Source organism: Pan paniscus, chromosome X, assembly GCF_029289425.2.
Source record: "Pan paniscus chromosome X, NHGRI_mPanPan1-v2.0_pri, whole genome shotgun sequence".
NCBI lineage: Eukaryota > Metazoa > Chordata > Mammalia > Primates > Hominidae > Pan > Pan paniscus.
Window position 1 is genome coordinate 130,482,184 of NC_073272.2, and position 19,271 is coordinate 130,501,454.

Consider the following 19,271-nt stretch of genomic DNA (forward strand, 5'->3'; position numbering starts at 1 on the left):
TAAAAAGGAAATTTCGTTTAGAAGCTCTTCCTGCCTAATGTGGTCCATCTCTGGTGGCTGCTTCTACCCCAGGATTTGGGGGGCAGGGCTGTTTTTACCACCACCAGAGGCCCCAAACACTGAACCCATTATGGCACGTGCTTCCATATGTATTTAAAACGTAAAAATACAAAGCCATAAAAGAAGTGTAAGAAAATCCAACACAGTACCACCCTCCATTGAAATATCAAATATCAAATTCTTTCTAAAAATAAATGTGGGTCCCCCTCCCATATCAGTGCCCAGTGGAATCTGTAAGTCGGCAGCAACTGGGGGGCACCCCACGTTTATACATACTTGACACTGGGTTCTTTTATCTCAGTTGATGATCAACCCCCTCAGTACAAAGTTTCCCAGGCAGGAGAGCATCTCCCTCTTCGCTGCGGAATTCGCAGGAGAAGGGAAGTAAGATTACTCTCAGATATGGGACTTCTTGGGGGAGGCGGCAAAATCGTTTTTCCTGCTCACATTCTTGGTCCTCTAGAACGGACCAGTGATTTAAATCAGACTTGGAGCTACTCGGGGCTGAGGTGATGCCTGCCCTAAGAGAGGGGTTAAGGGTGGGGGTGGGAGGGTCCCCAAGGGCTGAGACAGTATCTCCCCTTTAGATTCAGGGATCCCGGGGAACACACTGCTTCCCGCTTAGACTAGGCCTCTTGAGGGCTGAGATAACGCTCCGCTAAATCGTGGAGTTTTCTAGAGCCTGGGATACTGTCTCGCCCTCAGATCTGAGGCTCCCTGGGACAGGTGCGCTACCTCGCCTTCAAATTCCAGCCTTTGGGGACAGGCCTGCTTTTATGTGCCCGATCAAGGGCTCCTGGGGTGGGGCTGGGGGACAATGACATTCCCTCCCTCTCAGATTTGGGGCTCACCAGGGCTGAGATGCCGTCTCCCCTCAGACTCTGGGCTCCCTGGGGGTAGGGGCAGGGTCCCGCCCTCAGAATCAGCTTCCCAGGACAGGAGCTGTGTCTCTCTGCCTCCCTTCGCGTGGGGCAAGGGGCTGCGGGACCAGCGGCCTCTCTTCTGGCAGGAGGGGGGGTTCCCCGGAGGCCCTGCCCCCTTCGTGACATGCTCGAGGTGTCCGGTGACCGAGACACTCTTAGCTGGGTGCAGAGTGCGGCTCAGGGCGTGGTCACCGGGGGCTACTTAGGGCCGCCGGTGCGGGGGACGACGCAAAGGTTAACTGCGAGCTGCCGGGCACTCAGCGCGGGTCATGGCGTGGATACTGGACTGCCTTTTCGCCTCGGCCTTTGAGCCCCGCCCCCGCCGTGGTGAGTGGGGCCCACCGAGTCGGGGGGCTGGGGTGCTCGGCCGGGGGCGGCCGGCGGCTGCAGCTCCCTCTGGGCGCCCTGGGGCTTGACTGGTCGCCCCCTTGCCTCCCTTCCTGCTGGCTTTTAGCTAATTGTTCCTGGCTCAAGGGACTGCCCCGTCGAGGCCCCGCATAAATCACCAGCTTTGCCGGGAACCGCGAGCAATCGCGCTAATGGCTCGGCGGTACGCGGGACGAGCGCGTGGGCGGAGTCGCTGGCTCAGCCGCCGGCAGGGACAGCCAGAGCCTTGGGGCCAGACGCGCAGGAGCGGCGTCCCGCAACTCAAGGACCCTCAAGGCCCAAGGATGAATGTCCCTGACAGGGCAAGCCAGGCCCCAGGGACCCTGAAGGAGGCGGGGATTCATTTTGCCTTGAAGTTCGTCCCCTTGTCTCAATCTCAAACACAGAATATCAGCAATGGACCCCCTAGAGTCGTCGAATTTAACCCCTTCATTTAAGAGATGATGACACTGAAGATGGGAAAAGCCTGCCCAAGGTTACCCAACAGGTTGGCAGCATACCTGGGTCAGCTTAGGCTCTGCCAGCTGCCCACTGCCCCAGACTGCCCAGTAGTAGACCCCTGGGGTCTTTAGTCGGGTTCTTTCCTTGGGTACTTGAGATCAATGCTTGGTTTCCCTATTTCTGTGGAATTGAGGACACAAGTGTGCAAAGATCACAGCACCGGCATATGTGGGTCACATTTCACCCCTTTTCGGGAACTGCTTCTACAAAGTACATTTTGACAACTGATTATATTTTCATCCTTAAAGTTTCAGGAGACTGATATTTTCTTTTTGACATACCCCAGGACCCCCACCCACACTGTCCTTCACTCCCCCTTGATAATAAGCCCCACCCCCTTCAGGCTGCCACCTGCCCCCACAGCCACCTGTTTTTCCATAGTCTCCACCTCCAAAATCTATATTGGTGAGAGTGCGTCATTGGGCACCAGCCATAGACCAAACCTGGGGTTGTCTCCTCTTTCCTCTGTCCCCTCACAGGTGGGGGAGGGGAAGCAGGGAAAGGAGGGGCCTCAGCAACTTAATTCAGCAGAGACCTGTTTTTAGTTCTTGCCAGCCCCAACACCCTGCTGAGAACCATCCCAGGAGTTTGACCTCCTGCTGAAAGACTACAGCTTGCTTGGCCAGTTCAAGCACAGCCTCAGGCCAGCAACAAGATCTCTGAGAAGGAAAAAGATCTGCATACACACAGAGGTTAATTTTTTCTTTTGCATATTTTTAAGGTTTATATGATCCTGGTGAATCAAAAATATAAGGGAGTTTTATAAGATGTCTTTTAAGGCCTTACTGCTCTAACAGTATACCCTGAAAAAGGGGGTGGGGGAAACATTTCACGGTTGCTTGGACTAGAAGGTTGTCATGTGACTCCAATGAGATCAAGGACATGAAGGCTCCTTTATGAGTAACCACATAGGAGGGAGTCCATATTACACCAGGAAGCCCATTCCCATCTAAAAACAGCAATGTCTATTAGAATTAGAAGGCTTTTCTTTAAACTGAACCCAAATCTATGTCCTGGGAGCTTCCACCTTCTGGCCCTGGCATTGACTTCCATGGTCCTCCTTCCTAGGAAACAGTGTCAGCTCTCCCCATTGTCCCATCCCCTACTCACCCTGTTCTTACCTAGGCCAAACTTCCCCAGTTTCTTCATCTGTTTAACATGTGACATAGCTTCAAGGCCCCTACCCATGTCTAGCTGCTTTTCTTTGAACATGCTCCAAGTTATAAATGTCCAGTGACCAGGCCAAAAGAGGCTTTCCAGCTGTGCCCCTATAAATATAGTCCTGGAAAGCTGACTTTCCCTCTTTTAGAAGCCTACGCCACACCCAAGGTACACACATACATAGTCATAAACACACCCATAACATACACATTACCACACCTATGCATGCCCATTTGCAAAGCCATGAACACACACACACACGCTTCACATGCACCACATACTTTCCACACACAACACAATATACTCACATCACCTGTGTATGCACCACTCACAAATCCCATGCACAGCCACACAGTTCACACAAAGACTTTATTCACATTGAATTACTTTCAACGAAAGCTACTCTTTTTCCTTAAGTAAACCCAAGTTCTTTTTGGAGTCTCCATTCTGTATTTGGTGTTTGAACTCAAGTGTAAGACCTTATATTCGCTGCTGCATTTCTAATCTGGTGGGACCTGTTCCCCAACATACCCCTGCAGCACACCACTGCCTACATCAGCTCTATTACTCAAACAACAGCAGCTGATATATGTGAAGCTCTTCCCAAATGTTGGGCCCTTACGCTCAATTGCTTACATGTATAATCTCACTTAAGTCACAGGGCATCACTTTGAAATAAATAATCTTTGGGTAGTTTTTTGACTGGGCAAGAGCTCATTTCATTGCACTCCCCCTGAGAAATGCTGTACAATGTGAAGGGTAACTTTGTGGGTAACTATTGATATTCTGCAGGGCTATAATTGCCTTGGTGCCTCCCTTTGAATGTCCTTCAGAAGTCTTCAGGAGTCAGAGATGGGGTTGGGGGAGGAAGCTGTCAGCTGACTGGACAGAACTGGGGCAGTATCTAAATGTTCCTTCACCCCCATTCCCCTTGCCCAAGAGATAGCTGGCATGTGACAGCAATTTTTTTTTTGAGGGGCAGGTTTATTTTGTCTTCATTAGAATATCATCACTCTTTTGTTGATGTTTGCTATTTTTTTTTGTTCAACTCTTTTTTTAAAAAATTTACTTTAAGTTCTGGGATACATGTGCAGAACGTGCAGGTTTGTTACATAGGTATACATGTGCCACGTTGGTTTGCATCAGAGAGATTTTTCAGGGCGACAACGGGCAATGGGCAACCATAGGAAGGCACTTGGGAGAGGCATCACTGAGGTCTGGGAGGAATGAGGGCCCAGAAAGGCCTTCTTTCCCAGGGAAAGAGACAGCACAATTGACCCACTTGAAATTCTCTCCCCAGTTCACTCTTGGCATTGGATTTGGCCTCAAACAATTGGACTTCTGTAAAGCAGCCAAAGCTCTAAAGCTGAAGGGACCCTGGGGCGCACTTTACATACAAATTTGATCTTTTCTTGGAGATGGGACCGAATCGATTTGCTGAGGCCAGGCCTAGTTGTGCTGCAGCAGGATCAGTTTCCAAAGCTGGGGCGTGACTGCCAATGAGACCAGTGAGACACCCCATTCTCCAAGTCAGGTCGTCAGATAAGCACCCCCATTCACCAATGGCAGGACTTCCCCAATTTTCTTTATTACTTGTTTGTACCTCAAAATACATTTCTCCCAAAGAAAAAAAGTGTGATGCTCTAGAGCTTAGCCCATAACTTACCCATCGTGAGGATAAAATACAGAATCTGTGTGATGAAAACTGGCAGAAAATAATACTCTTGCAAATGTATCTCAGGCTTCAGCAGTAGAGCTGACATTTATCAGGCTTAAATATCAAATGATGGAAAGCATTGAGCACTGATACAGCAAGGCACCAGGTCCGTGAGGGTGATTATGGCAATGGTGAAAGTAACATCATTCCTTTTTTTTCACACCTACCTACTACAACAACCTAAATGTCCAACAATAGTGGAATGGTTAAATAAATTCTGTGATATATCCCCTTATTAGATTGCACAGAATCATAAAAATTGTTTTTGTGAAGAATATGTAACAACATAGAAAATGGTATGATTGTAACTGTCAAATATGCATTTTTGAAAGACTAGAAAGAAATCGACAATAAGATAAAGTTAGAGAATCTATTAAGGTGGTGGGATAATAGTTATTTTTCTCTATGTTTTCTAAAGTCTATGAAGTTTGTTCTTCAATTACTGTTATACTTTAAAAAGGCATACAAAGGTAAATTTAGTACCTGTGATATGCAAATAATCTATACAGTGATCTAGAATTTCACTATACGTAGTTTAAAGAATTTTTTCTCCTAATTTTAGTTTAAATGTAATGACTAGATCCGGCCAGCCAACCATGATCTTCCCAATGATCATGAAATTTCCACTTACTCTGGGTGGGAAGAGGAACAACTGGTTTGAATCCCAGGCCAGCTCTTATAAGGTTGCTGTGAGAGAGTTACTTAACCTCTCTTAAAATGACATAATAATGTCTATATTTTGGGGTTGTAAATAATAATAATAGTTCTTATTACTGCTGTTGTAGATGTCATTATGTTAAATGCTTTCTATGGCTCAGTTATCAAAAGAAGCTTTTTTCCCAAATGTTTACTATTTGTAAATACCAGTCATACTACATAAACTATCTCTAACCGTAACAACTTTCTGAGGTTAGTATTATTGTCTCTATTTTAAGGACAAAATCTCAGAGAAGTTTAGTAACTTGCCCACTGTCACACAGTGGCTGAGCAAGGATTACAATCCTTTTTGATCTGACTTCGAAGCTTGAGTGAAATTAAAAGAGAGAAACATTTGCAAAACTCCTATGCTGACATATGGCAGACATTTACTAGGTGGTCAACATGATGTTGGTGATACTTTGCCCAGGACCCAGATGCTGGTCTTTGACTTATTTGATTATCTATAAATTTCTTTCTGTGAAAAGGAATTTCAACTGAAAGATGCAATACAAACGCACCACCTGTGTCCTCATAGATGTGGCTCTGAGTCACTAAGAAACGATTTCTGTTTCCTTCTGGCAGTATCATTTGTTCTCACATGTATCAGCAGAAGTAGGTAGATGGCATGTTTGATGAGCCTTGGCAGCTACTGTCACATCTCAGATACACTTCTTGAGAAACCACGCGGCTTCCTCGGGATGAGTACCCAATACTCAGCAGCTGGTAGGTCCCTGCTTATTAAGGAAACTTACTAAGTGGCATGGGCATATCTGGAACCCCTGCTCTAACTATTCTCTGTCTGATGTGGTTGACACCTAATTGCTACCCCTCCCATTTCCCTTTTCAAAGCTAAGGCTCCAGGATTTCCACAGAAGCATACAGGGGTAGGAGCTGGAGAAGTTTTTCGAAATTCTTAAATCCTCAGAGGGACTCACTTGCAAGGAGGAATCTAGGGTCAGTGAAGGTAGCATGCAGGATAAATAGAAGGGATGAAGAAGAGGGAGGAGTTGAAGGCATCTTCCAGAGTCTGGGAACATCTAGGGGTGGACCTCTCAGAGCTTTTCCTGCCATGAATCTCAATACCTCTCTACTCTGTAGTCTCTTTATCCCTCCCTGGGATTATATCCACCACCACCACCCCTCCTCCGCCCCCAATTTCTTGATCTTCCACCACCGCTCCCTGCTTAAATGCAGCTTTAGCTTGCAGTGACTTGCTTTTGTCTCTAGAGGGAGGCAAAAGCACCAGGGAGGAGGGGGTTCAGATTGGGGTCTTCTTCCACTTCACTAGTTTTGGCAAAGAGTAGAATTTATTTTCTTTTAATTGGGAACATATGAATAAAAGCTAATCAGAGATGTATTTTAAGTGCTGCATAGCATATCTCAGAGAACCATCATATCTTTCTCTATCATCCCATCTACCCCTCAACGTAGGTGGCTGCTAGAAACTGGATGGTCTTAGGCACTATTATTTCTAGAGTGAAAGTGAGGGCAAAGCAAAACAGGAGTCATAGGGCAATCTTAGCCAGGAAATAGTCATGCTTTTATTTTCTGGGGCACAATGGCACATATTTAGGAGACTGGGTTGGGGCTGGGTCAGCAATTGGGGTGGAGGGAAGTCTGGACAGTGAGCAGAAAGTTTGAAACTTTCCTGTGTGGAGTATTACATCTGAAACCTTGGTCTCATTAACACTGCGAGGAGAAACTGCAGAGTGAGAATTGGACTTAAGGTCCAGTTCTTCCGGGGCTGCATTAGGCTGATCAAACATCTTCCTAAAAGAAGAGGGACTATTTCAAGAGTGTCAGACAAGCCAGTAATGAGGAAAATTGGCAGTTTAGTCAGTTGGCTCCACTCCCTGAACACCATGGTTGAGACACTCTGGGCTACATGAGAACGAAAAAAAGTGCAGAAGGGAATTAACTAACCTTTTCTTAAACATTTACTGTATCTGTTAACCACTTGGCTGGTGGTTTCTATGGTTTACCTCCTTTAGTCATCTGAGCAATTCTAGGCAGGTGTTAACATCTCCATTTTACAGTTGAGGAAACTGAGGCTCAGAGAGGTGAAGTATCCTTCCCAAGATCACACAGCAAGTAAGTGCTCGAGCTGGGATACCAACACAAAGCTGTCTCATTCCGAAGCCTGTGGTCTTTCTCTGCCCTCCCCACATGGGAAAAACAAAAGCCCTGATTTTCAAGGGCTTTACTCTCATGGGGAAACCATGATCTCTCTCCCCACAAAAATCCACATTTTGGTGCCCTGCTCCTCCAGATTCTTATATTTAGGGTGAAATCAAACAAATCTCTGTTTATGTTGGACAGTAATGGGAGTTAGTAAAGCATTTTCACCTTTACAATTCCCCATATAATCTTCATGTTATGGGAACACATTTTCTGAACTCCAAAGAGAGAGAGAGACTTATGACGGTGATTTTAAGCTCCAAGGAAGTGTGTGTGTGTTTGTGTGTGTGTGTGTGTCTGCGTGTCTGTGTGTCCATCCCATGGTGGTGGCATATTGATAGGGATTCTGATAGCCCCTCTTATTGCCCCAATTATATGGGTGGGGGGTATTAGAGAAGGATAGCTTTCAATTATGCTAATAGCCCCTGGCCCAGGACTGCATCTTTGGAGACATAGCCTGGAGCTTTTGGCTTCTTCAGAGTTGAAGTTTGTCCTCCATTGCACAGGCAGGAACACTGAGCTGGAGTGAACCAGATGGTCTTTATGAACCAAAGTGGAACTTACACAACAGGATTTAGATGGGTAGTCTAGCGATGTGTTTATGCATGTGTGCGTATGTGTGTGTGCTGGTGTTGAGAAGCAGGGGCAGAACCTCTGAGGAAGAGAGGCCTCACATGAACAGCTGTGAGGAGGTGGAAGTGAAGCCAGTATATTCAGAGGAGAAAGAGGAGGTGTCAGATTGGCCCCACAGCAGCAGGAAAGCTGAGCATCTGAGACCAGATGCTGGGAGATACCAAAGTTTGCCTGAACACCTTGTATGGATTTAAGTTTAATGAAACCAAGGGGCTTCAGGTGGTCTATGCCCTGCCTGAGTAAGACTGACGTATTTAGGCTCCCTTTCCCCCACAAAGGATACTTTCTGGCTACATAATACTTTAGGCAATGCTTTCTGTGCCCACCCAGGATGAGGTGCTGACCCAGGCCCAGCTGGGGGGAAGCTTTATGGATGTTCCAACTGCTTTTCATCCACGCACCAGGCTCATTTGTGCCAGATGAAAGGGCACAATAATAACAGTGGCAATTTAAATCGTGCTTCTCACTTTCCCCCTGAAAAGTGGCGAAGTGACTCACCACTGTTGAATTGTCCCTCTCTATCCACCCCCTGACCTCTTTGCAGCAGTCTAGGCTGGTTCCCTGGGGGCTAAGCTGGGAGCTAGAGCTTCCAGAGGCCCTTTAGCTGTGACTGGGATGACATCATGCCCCCCCATAAATGTGTTCCCCAAAATGCGATGTATTGCTTTAATTTGGGTTTCTCAGATGAGGCTGCTTGGAAGGCATTAGAGCAGCATGAGCCCCATTAGGCAAGTGCAGTGCCCCCGACTCATGAATAATATAAAATGGGGTCCATTCAGTAATCTTTTCTGAGGGAGAGGCTCTGCTTGTTTTTCTACATGCAGTTTGGTATGGAGATGCTTGCTCTATTTGAAATTCGCCATATACCAACTTCTGGTAGTGATATTGTAAAAATGGGTCTGGGGGAGCTGTGAAATCATTCTGTTACTCCACCCTGATTCTTCACCTCCATTTCCCTCCATACCCAAATCCCCTGACCCTGTGGCTAGAAAATGTTCATTTTCAACTCTTTCTTTCAGCACCAGCCTACGGAGAGCTCCCAGAACTGGAGCTAGTGAGGTGCACTTGTGCCTAGAGTAATTACAGATTTTGAAGTATCAACAAAGCAGGTAATTAGGTGGAGAAAGTATCCGCTGTCTGGGAGACAAAGAAAGTAATTATGATGAGTACTCTTGGTGCTGTCAGTAAACTCAAAAGAAAGATTTGTAGAGAAATGATAATGTTTGATAGAAACTTCAATGTCTAGCAGGAATCAGGGGACTCTTAGTAAAGCCACCTGGTATGTACTACAGGTTTAGGAAATATGGTAGACCTGAGTTCAAATACGAGCTCAGCCTCCTAGGGTCTGTGTGATCTTGGGGAAATTACTTAACTACTCTGAGCCTGATGTATGAAGTGTAAAAATAGCAATAATTATAGCTCTATCTACCTTACAGGATCATCGTAAGGACCCAAGGAGATAATGCATGTCAGAACACTTAGCACAATGCCCAGTACACAGTAGGTACTTAACAAATGGCAACATTATTATTATTATTACAACTATCCTTGCTACATACCAGGTATTCTCTACAGCCGTTCAGAGTTTAAAAAGGGAAAGAAATGATTGCAGTTATGTATGATCATGTCATGAGAAGTATGAAGGGTGTAATTGTGGTGGCTCAAAGAAGCGAGCCCTCAGTTGAGAGGGAAAAGTACAGAAGAGCAGAGAAAGTTTTGTGATTCTGGAGTTAGGTTTAAAAAAAATAAGTAGGAGTTTGTCACAAGGCCCAAGGGGAAAGGGCTTCCAGGCAACTGGATCTGCCCACACAAAGCCAAAAAGGTGTGAAACAGCCAGGCCCTGAGCAAATAGTTGGGCTCAGCTAGGCACCAGCTGGGATCTCCTGGGAGCGGGAGGGGTGTCAGGTCAGAGACCAAGAATCTTTCCAGCTTACTCCCACCAGCCCCTGTATCGCGCCCTAGGCGCCCTACCTGGCAAATCACGTGCGGTGCCCTCCTCTTCTTTCCTTTAAGCAGCCAGGTAAATTCACACCCTGCCCCAGCGGGCCTTGCCGACACAGATGTGGGCGGGCAGGCGAACCCCCACGGTGAAGATCAGACCAGCGGGAACCCCTGCCGGGGTCGCGGCCCCTACTTCCTTTCTTCTCTCAGTCCCAGCCCAACGTCCCACTCGTCCCCGCCCCCAACCACACACACGGTCACTTGGGTTCTTTTAGACAACCCTGTACTCTCACACACCGCACCCATACACTTACGCAGCAATCCCCCTTCAAGACACACACAACCCCTTCATCCAAGCACGTAAGCTGACCACATGCGTCCACACCACACACATGAGAACATCACACCAAAAGACACACACCGCACCCTCACATGCATAAACCTTTGAACACACATCTCAAGTAGATTGACTTATAGAGAAATCTTGCACACGCACACATTCACACACTACACAGTTCAACAGACACCACCTGTAAACCCACATTGACACACTGCATCTAAGCATAAACACACTCCACACATATGCACACAAGCTTCAACGGGTACACGCACATCCACACATTGCACACACATATACACTCACCACAGCACGACCACAAACCCCGGCAGGAACAGCACACACCCACCTTCAAACCGCACCCACATAATCCCACTATAATCGGGCAGAAACATACAACCTATAAGCGTGCACACACAAACGCATGCTGCATGTCAAAGCGCAAACCAAATACACACCACACCAAGCACTCCAGCTAAAACGTGCTCCGCGCACACACCCCCCACACCCGGCCACACACCGAACGCACACACAGATCTACCGCACCCGCGCGCGCGCACACACGCTTACATGCATACATACATACACACACAGCCCGCCCCCGCCTTCCCTTTGGGCGGAAGAGAGGGGGGCGAGGAGGAGAGGAGGGGAAAAAAGGAGGGGGGATGAGCGAGCCAGGCGGGGCGGGCACAGATGCTCTTTTCCTTTTGACCTGGGGTGTTGCCCCCATGTTCCCCATTCCCAAGCAAAGGGAGTAAGTGAGTTGGGTCCAAGGAAAATCCAGGCGGAACCCAGGAAAACAAGAAGGTCTAGGGAATCAGCGAGCTGGCGCGAGGGCTCCGCGGGGACCCTGACTCAGCGCACTGTCGACCCCGCCGGAGGCTCCTCCTCCCAGTACCCTCCCCCTGGCCCTTTCACTGCGTTGACCTCTGTCCCCCTCCGCACCCCCACCCTCAGCCAGGACATGTGCTTCTCTCCCCGGCCCCCACCCGCCCCCACCCCCCGAGCCCCACTGGAGAGAACTGGCCACTGTTAAGGGTTGAGGGCTTTATTGGTTTCAAGAAGTAAGGAGTTAAGACTGGCAGACAAGCTTTTTGCGAAGCCTGTTCTAATCTAGCTTGAAGACTTTTCTTAATGGAGAGCTCACTCTTTCTCAAAGCATCACATTTTCTACGTAAAGGGCAATGGCTATTAGAAATCCCCGACCCCGCGCTGGACACATAGTAGGGCTCTCTAAATGTTCCCCCCTCCCGCTTATGTCACCACATTTGGCAAGGCTGTCTGCAGCCTAGCACTGGCTCGCAACAGCTGTTGGGCAGTCAGTCAGTCGGTGAGCTCTTTTCTTAGCCCACTAGCCCTCCTGAAAACAGCAGCTTCGGACTGGGCGCCACAGGCGGCAGGGGGCGATAGAGTCGCTAACGGTGCTTTGCACTTCTGGTTCTGGCCGCACAGCCCCTGTGAGAATCTCTGAGGTGCCCTCCCGCCATAAGCGGACTATGCGAGTGGTGGCGGCGGGGGTCACTCCGGAATGATCCGCGGCCAGATGACTTTCTGGCTCCTGTCCTCCACTTGCTTCTTTTCTGTGGAGATGGACAGCAAGGGAAAGGGAGATGGACCTCCCCCTCCGACTACCCCGTGGCGCATTATGTAAAGTGTCATGTAAAAATACCCAGGCTTCAGAGTTCTTTATAGGTTCGAATCCCAGCTCTGTCACTTCTTAGCTGACTAACGTGGTAAGTCGCTGGCTTAGGTCGCGGGGTAGTTGTGAGGCTTAGAGGAAGTAACATATGTGAAGTACTTCTTCCAGTTAACATACAGAGGATGTCCATTCCCTCCCTCTTTCCCCCACCCTCTTCAAAAATATAAAGATATGGGAGTTTAAAAGAAAGGGGATTAGAGTCTGGGAGGGGGGACATGGCCACCAGCTGATGCTCCCAAGCCAGGCCAGAAACACAGAGGACGGGCAGGAGTTCAGTTAACTTGCAATATGCTGTATTTAAGGGAAATGCCTGCACCAATGATTTGGTGATGCCATTCACTGGCCACAAGAGAATCCAGGTCACAACTCCAATCCTTGGATTTGTGATGAGGCTCTTCTGCCCATCACCTCCCCTCCTTACAAGGACTTCCTAACTCACCTCCACTTGTATTCTTTTCCTTCTTACCGAGATGCCACAGTAATATTTTTAAACTTCTTGTGAGCACTCCTTGGGTGCCAGGAATGTCTCCTGTTAACTTATGTCCCACCAGCATCTAGCACTGTGCCAGACACACAGTGCAAGTGCTATACAGGCGGCAAGAGATGTCCTGGGTGAAATCCCTAGGAAACATTGAGACTCGAGGGTACATGAGGAGTTATCATAAGGAACCTAAAGAGAGGACCCTAGGCACTGCAGGGATGGAGGGCAGTGGCTTTGGATAAAGAGTTATTCCATTGGACAAAGAGTTATTCCATTGGACAAAGAGTTATTCCATTCCTCCTCAAAGCCCTCCACCTCTAAGCCTGTCTGGAAGAGCATTGCTTCACTGCGGCTGAGGCTTCTGCAGGCAACTAAGAAGAAAGCCTCTTTCCTGGAGGGCAGAGGCCCTGGCCAGCTAGAGGGTGATTCACCATCTCAGTTAGGTAGCAGAGATGGCGCTAAAGTGGCAATGAATCAGTCCAAGATGGCATGAGGAGATTACCTGAGTGATGATGAGAAGGGGGATGAGGCAGGAGCCTGAGCCCTTGAGGCTGGGACTGAGTGATAGAACGTCTATATTCATATGCACAAAGTCAGCTCCTAACCTGCCTCCCCAGTTCCACAACCAAGTCCCCAAGGATAGCATTGGCACCCTCCTGGGGAGGGGAATGTTTGGGAGACTTGGGTTCCAATCCTGACTCTGCTACTTACTATGTGACTTTGGGCAAGTTATTTTCCCCTCTCTGGGCTTCAGTGGCAAGGTAAGTGCTAGGTACTTTACCTATGTCATTTCACACATTCCTCTCCACGGTATTATTGGAGCACTAATTTTCCTATTTCGCAGTTGAGAAAACTGAGGCTGAGTGATATTTTGTTATCTACCTTCTCTCTATATCATGCGGTCTTTGTGTATGTATGTTACCAGGCAATCGCTGTAATCCAGGCCTCTTCTAGTATGCCAGTCCTCTATTTAAATTGGATCCCTATGTACTCAGGTTCAAATCGTGTCTCCCAGCTGCCCCCAATACCAGCCCATGTTGCTAGCTACCTGGGTGGGTTTTCTTTTCCTCTCCGGCGACACCCTCTCCCACCTCAACTCAAGTTTTTTTCCTGGCATATAGGTCTAAAATCTCACATTAAAAAGCAAGTGTCACCAGAAAGATGTACTCCAATGTTTTGTGTTTTATCACAGTGGAGGGTGCTGGTTGCAGGGTGCTGGTTGCAGGATGCTGCAGTGAGGAAGGGGAGCAGAGCTTCCAGGGCCAGAGGGAGGGGCTGCAGAAAAATCCAGGGAGAGAGAGAAGACAGAGAGAGAGAGAGAGACAGAGACAGAGAGAGACAGAGAAAGAGGGGATGCCAGGGACAAATTGGACCAGCCTCAAACTGCTGCTCCCTCCCTTTCTCCCCCTCTACTTACCTGGTGCTCTAGAATGTATAAAGGGGCAGCACCCAGTCCACTTACAGCAGGAGGAGAGGGAGAGATCCTCTCCTCTCCTCTCCTTCAATGGAAGGGCAAATTGTCCTGAGTATTCAAATTGTACTCCTGTGTTGGGTAAGATTTATTTAATTCTGGGGGGAGGGGAGGGCGAGGGCCTCATCGTGGTAGCAATGATGGTGAGGTGGCACTTAAATTGAAAAGAGCGCCACCAGTGCTGCTTAGAGCCAGACGCTCTCTCTCTTTACTAGAGGATAAGTGAAACTTGACACTGGGCTTCTGGATCTCATTTCCAATCCAGGCACCTAAGAGCCATATCTCTGAGCCTTTGGAGAATAAGTCCATGTCTGCCTGGGCTTCCACAGCAGCTATACTTGGAGCCAGCAGCTGTACTCTATCCTTTCCCTTCCTTTTTCTTCCTTCTCTCCTTTGCCCAGGCTCTGCTTCCCCATGTTTCCCTCTTGCTGGGCTCACCCATAGTCTCTTATATTCTTGACTCTTCTCTTTCTTCTCCATTTCTGTCCCTCTTTGTTGACAACACTGTCCCTTGTGCATTTACTTGGCCCAAGACAGGAGAGAATTCAATTGGGGGGGGGTGTAATTGTGTATTTGAAATTCTCCCACTTAAGATCTTGTGATTATAACCCCATATTGCCCTTGTTGCATCAGATAAGAATATTAAGCTCTTGTAAATTATATATTTTTGCTTGGTTGAATGGTGATTTGTATATATGATTGGTGGGCTGCAGTTTAGAAGAGAGTATTTTTGGAAGAGGTATTAAAAGGTAAGACGGTTTGGGCTGGTGTAGATGGCCTCCTGACTTCTCTAAGTGCCTAGATATGCAAAGAAGACAGTACATGAAAAATTAAGACTATAGTAGTGGGGGGCGGGGGTGGGAGACCATTGCCAGCCAGGTCGATGGAGGACTTTGTGAAGTCAGCTTCTGTTTTGCTCTTGCTGATCATTGAACTTTGAAAAAAATGACCTTTTTATCTCTGAGTTTGGAAGACCAGAGGCCCTAGACGAGAAGACCAGAGGCCCTAGACAGGAAGGGGAAACAAAAAGCAGAAAGAGTGAGGCAAGGAGGGGAAAGGACTATTCCTTGTGCAGTCCTTGTGTGCAAAGGGCCAACAAAGAATGTCCCCTGCCCTCAAATGCCACACCAGTCAAGGCAGAAGGGAAGCAAAGTGCTGTGGCAAATTGTGTGCTGAGCTGGGATCCAGGAGTTCTGGACCTTCATCTTGGCTCTGCCACTAATTAGCTGTGTCCTTGGGTAAGTTTCTTAACCATCTGAACCTCCATTTCTGCTCTTCCTTCACTTGTACTGTGAGGTTGTGTGGCATGGCCAGGGGAGGGGAGGTTCAGAGCATTCAGAGGGAAGGGACCCTTGGGCTGAATCTTGAAGGAGAGCTCTGCTTTGAATAGGGGAGAGAAGATTGTGGGGTACAGTGAGAACCAGTGGGAGTGGCCCAGAGAATTCAGCAAACAGGTATGCGTAAGGCACTGAGCTGGCTGCTGGGTAGAAAATTGCTATGAATCAGCCCCCTCCTCACCGCGGCAAGCTTTCCAGAGAGTAGAGGAATCTGAGCGGCAGAGCCAAGCGCTGGCAGTGCCTGCAGCTCCTCTCAGCACTACCCGCTGCCGCCCGCCGGACTGTCGAGCAGGTCACGCAGCCTTTCCCTGGCCGGACCAAGAGGCTCGCCAAGAGGTAGTGCAGGGGTAGGGCACCAGTGGCCTGAGCGCAGCCCACTGCGGGGTGAGAGAGGGAGGTGAGGGCACTTCCACGTGGAAGGCCCGACGTGAGGGAGGGAGAGGAGACCTGAGAGTGTGGAACAAGTTGCCCAGGCTTTTGCGTTCAATGTCTCAAACCTAAGAGCGCAAGAAAGATTTAATTTTTCTAATTCTCAGAGGAGCAGGAAGCAGTGAGTGGTTTCCGCGCGCCGCAGGGCTTTGTTTAACTTTACAGGTTCTGCGCTGCCTGGAGCTACCCAGGGGCAGGACCTGCGCAGCGCACCTCAACCCAGCCTAAAGGCCATGCTCTGCAGCGCAGTGGCAGCCAGAGACCCAGGGCAACCCCGAGAGGCAGAGGGCGCACATTCCGCAGCCCCCTACCCTCACCTCTGTCCCTAGCTCAGAGCCGAGGGCACGCAGCGGGACGGGTGCTCGGGCGGAGGGTCGGGGGTGGAGACAGGCTCAGTCCCCTGCACTCTGGCCCGTTGGAGGGGCTTGGGGGGGGCGGGGTGGGCTCTCCCTTCAACTGCGAATAGCAGCCGTGTGGCCCTGTGTCCCGGAGTTAGCTCAGTCCAGTGGAAGAATCAAGGACTTTGCAGACGTGAGAGTTGTGTCTCTACAGTGCCCTTAGATAAACAGAATGATAATAAATTATGCCAGTATGTTTCGGGCTTGGAGACGCTCTCTGACTTGCCCAAGGCCACCCAGCTGCTTAGTAACTGAGGAGGCCTCCTGACTCCTGGTCTAGGGATTTTTCTGATTGCGTCATAGCCATGAGAGTGGTCCAATTTTGAATGGGGATGGATAGATGGATGGATGGATGGATAGACAGACAGACAGATATTGATATTTTTAAAAATATGCTTATTTGAATGTAGTTTTAAAATACCATTCCTGCCATGAAAACTACAGGGAAAAACATCTCCCTCAGCCCCAGTTCCCTATGACAGCCACTCAGACAGGATTTTGAAAAAGAAAACTGACAGAAAATTGGATGCTTGTTGGGGAAGATACGATCAAAGGAGAATAGAGGGGGTAGGAGTGGGGAAACAAAGATGGAGGAGAAGAAGCTCTCATCACGGATTCTGAGAACTTCCTTATTCTGAAGGTTTCTTTGATATGGCCTCTGTTCAGATGGCTTCTGGGAGTGTCCCCATCAGTCCTTTATTTCTTATGCCCACTCTGTAGAAGCCACAGATGTGGTCTGGAGAGGCAAATATTGATGACCCTTCTTTTAATTAAGTCTCATTTCCCTTTTTCCCTCTCTTGTAGTGAGTACATCGAAGAAGGGAATTTTGCATGTGTGTGAGTGTGTGTGTGTGTGTGTGTGTGAGAGAGAGAGAGAGAGGGAAAATGCTTATGTAAGAGAGTGTAAGGGTGTGTGTGTACATGGATGTCTGAGTGGGAATATGTGTGTGTGTGTGTGTGTGTGTGTGTGTGTGTGTGTGTGTCTGAAAGGGAGCAGGTCTCAAAGAGGGAAGCTTTGAGAGAGGCAAGGGAGATAAGAAGAATGAATCAGAATTTAGAGTGCAAACTAAAAACTTATAGCTGACTAGGGATCTGTCCAGTGCTGGTGAGCCTGGGGAAATAGTCAATTCTTAATATTCCTTAAAAGAACAAAGGAAAGGAAACATATTTAAATTAGTGCAAGAAAGATGATGTTAAACCCATGGGCCTTTCTTGATAGTCTTCAGACACTTGACATTTATGTGACCTTCGACTAGGCTGTGAGATCCCAGGGCAGGAACAAGGGCTTTCTACTCCAGGTAGCTCTCCCCTTCCCTCCACCATCTCTAGCATGGGTGGCTTCCATACTGTGCCAAGGAAGCCAAAGTTCAGGATTAAATGCATTTTGTAGGCCAGTTAGCTTTTATCTACATTTCATAGACTAGACTAATCCCCACATATCACACAGTTAGCTGCCTTGCATCTCTGATCATGAAAGACCCAGTGAAGATACAGTTCACCTTATCCCATCTAAAAGTGTGCTTCCTGCTGACAGTGGGTGAGTACCCATTTTCATCTTCAAAGGATGATACAGAGGCATTCTTCAGCAGGGGACACTATCTGCCTCATTCCAGATAGTAGCACTTCTGCTAAGTCTTCCTCTCAAGTTTGGCTCCCAGGTATTTTGGAGGGCAATTCCTCACCTTGCTTGTTTGCTTGCTTGGCATAGAAATGTACCCTTTGGAGAACACTTTCATTCTACCCTTTTATTTTATCGTCACAGCCACACTTAATAGGTACCATGATTCTTGTTTTGTAAGGTCATGGATCTGAGGCTCAGAAAAGCAAGATAATTTGCTCTCTGTCACATAGTTAGTGAGTGTGTAAACTTACATGGAGTGAAGCTGAGATTTGAAGCTAAGTTCCAGTCTATATCACAGGACCTTGTCAGGATACCATGCTGTCAGGTTGGGGGTGGGCTGGGGTAAGAAATATGGTGAGATGCCTACACAGGGCTTTTGGTGTCTTTCTCCTCTGTCAACTCCTCTCCTCTACCTTTCATAATAGTCTTTTTTTTCAAAAAATATATATATACTCTTCCTGTAAATATATATATACACACACACATATATAAACACACACACACGCATATATATGTGTGTATATATATATGTGTGTGTGTGTGTGTGTGTCCATGTATCTATCTTTCTTTCTATCTTCATTTCCCACGGAATGGCACAGAGCAATGTATAAAAATAATACCTCAAAAATCCAACCACATCCTTAGGAAAGAAGGTAGTCTTGGTTTAGACTTTCCCAGTTCCAGGCAGCAGATGTTGGTGATGAATACCAAGAACTGCTATGGTTTGGTGGAAAGGGCAAGGCTTGAGCTGGGGATAGGAAGGGAGAGCTGGTTCCCAGATCATATTCCTCCATGGCATTTTTGTGCAACTTTAGATAAGTCACAGCCTCTCCAAAGTCTTAGTTTGTTGCTATTGTAAAATGGGGAGGAAATATCCAACCTACCTCTTTCCCAGGGATTATTGTAAGAATAAAGTGGCATGATTCATTTATTCATGAATCACGAATAACTGTTTTAATTACAAGACTCTCAAGAGCTTATAATCCTATGATTCACTCGACAAACACTTATTGAACATCTATTGTGTGCTAGGGTCTGGAGATAATGGGCATATGGAAAGCTTTTAAGAAAATGAAAAGCAGGAGACAAATTAGGCATTAAAAACGTTTACCTCCTATTGATAGAACATCTTATTTTTAACTTCTTCCACCACAATTTAATAGAAGCAGCAACCAAAAGGGGAAAAAATGATATGCATGACACAGCTTGTGATGCCAACACTATTATGCACCCTGATACATATTGCAGATAATAGTGAGAATATCTATATCTTCGTGTACTTGATGTCACATTGCCTT

The 19,271-nt window shown here is 47.6% G+C and overlaps 1 protein-coding gene and 1 long non-coding RNA gene across 3 annotated transcripts in view; one reads left to right on the top strand and one right to left on the bottom strand.

Annotated features, from left to right (window-relative positions):
- Positions 1–11,036, bottom strand: part of LOC106634328 (uncharacterized) — a 38,470-nt gene extending 27,434 nt beyond the window's left edge. Inside the window, exon 1 of the long non-coding RNA XR_004668809.3 lies at positions 10,231–11,036. This is a non-coding gene — a long non-coding RNA (uncharacterized LOC106634328). The remainder of the gene's footprint in view (positions 1–10,230) is intronic.
- The window catches only part of ARHGAP36 (Rho GTPase activating protein 36), a 31,516-nt gene continuing 13,456 nt past the window's right edge, over positions 1,212–19,271 (top strand). Inside the window, exon 1 of one of the 2 annotated variants that reach the window (XM_055106485.3) lies at positions 1,212–1,310. In XM_055106485.3, the coding sequence (XP_054962460.1) occupies positions 1,253–1,310 (58 nt within the window). In that variant the 5' untranslated portion in view covers positions 1,212–1,252. Of the gene's footprint in view, positions 1,311–15,767; positions 15,862–19,271 lie in introns of those variants that run through there. The other variant, XM_008967157.4, reaches the window with a different exon arrangement.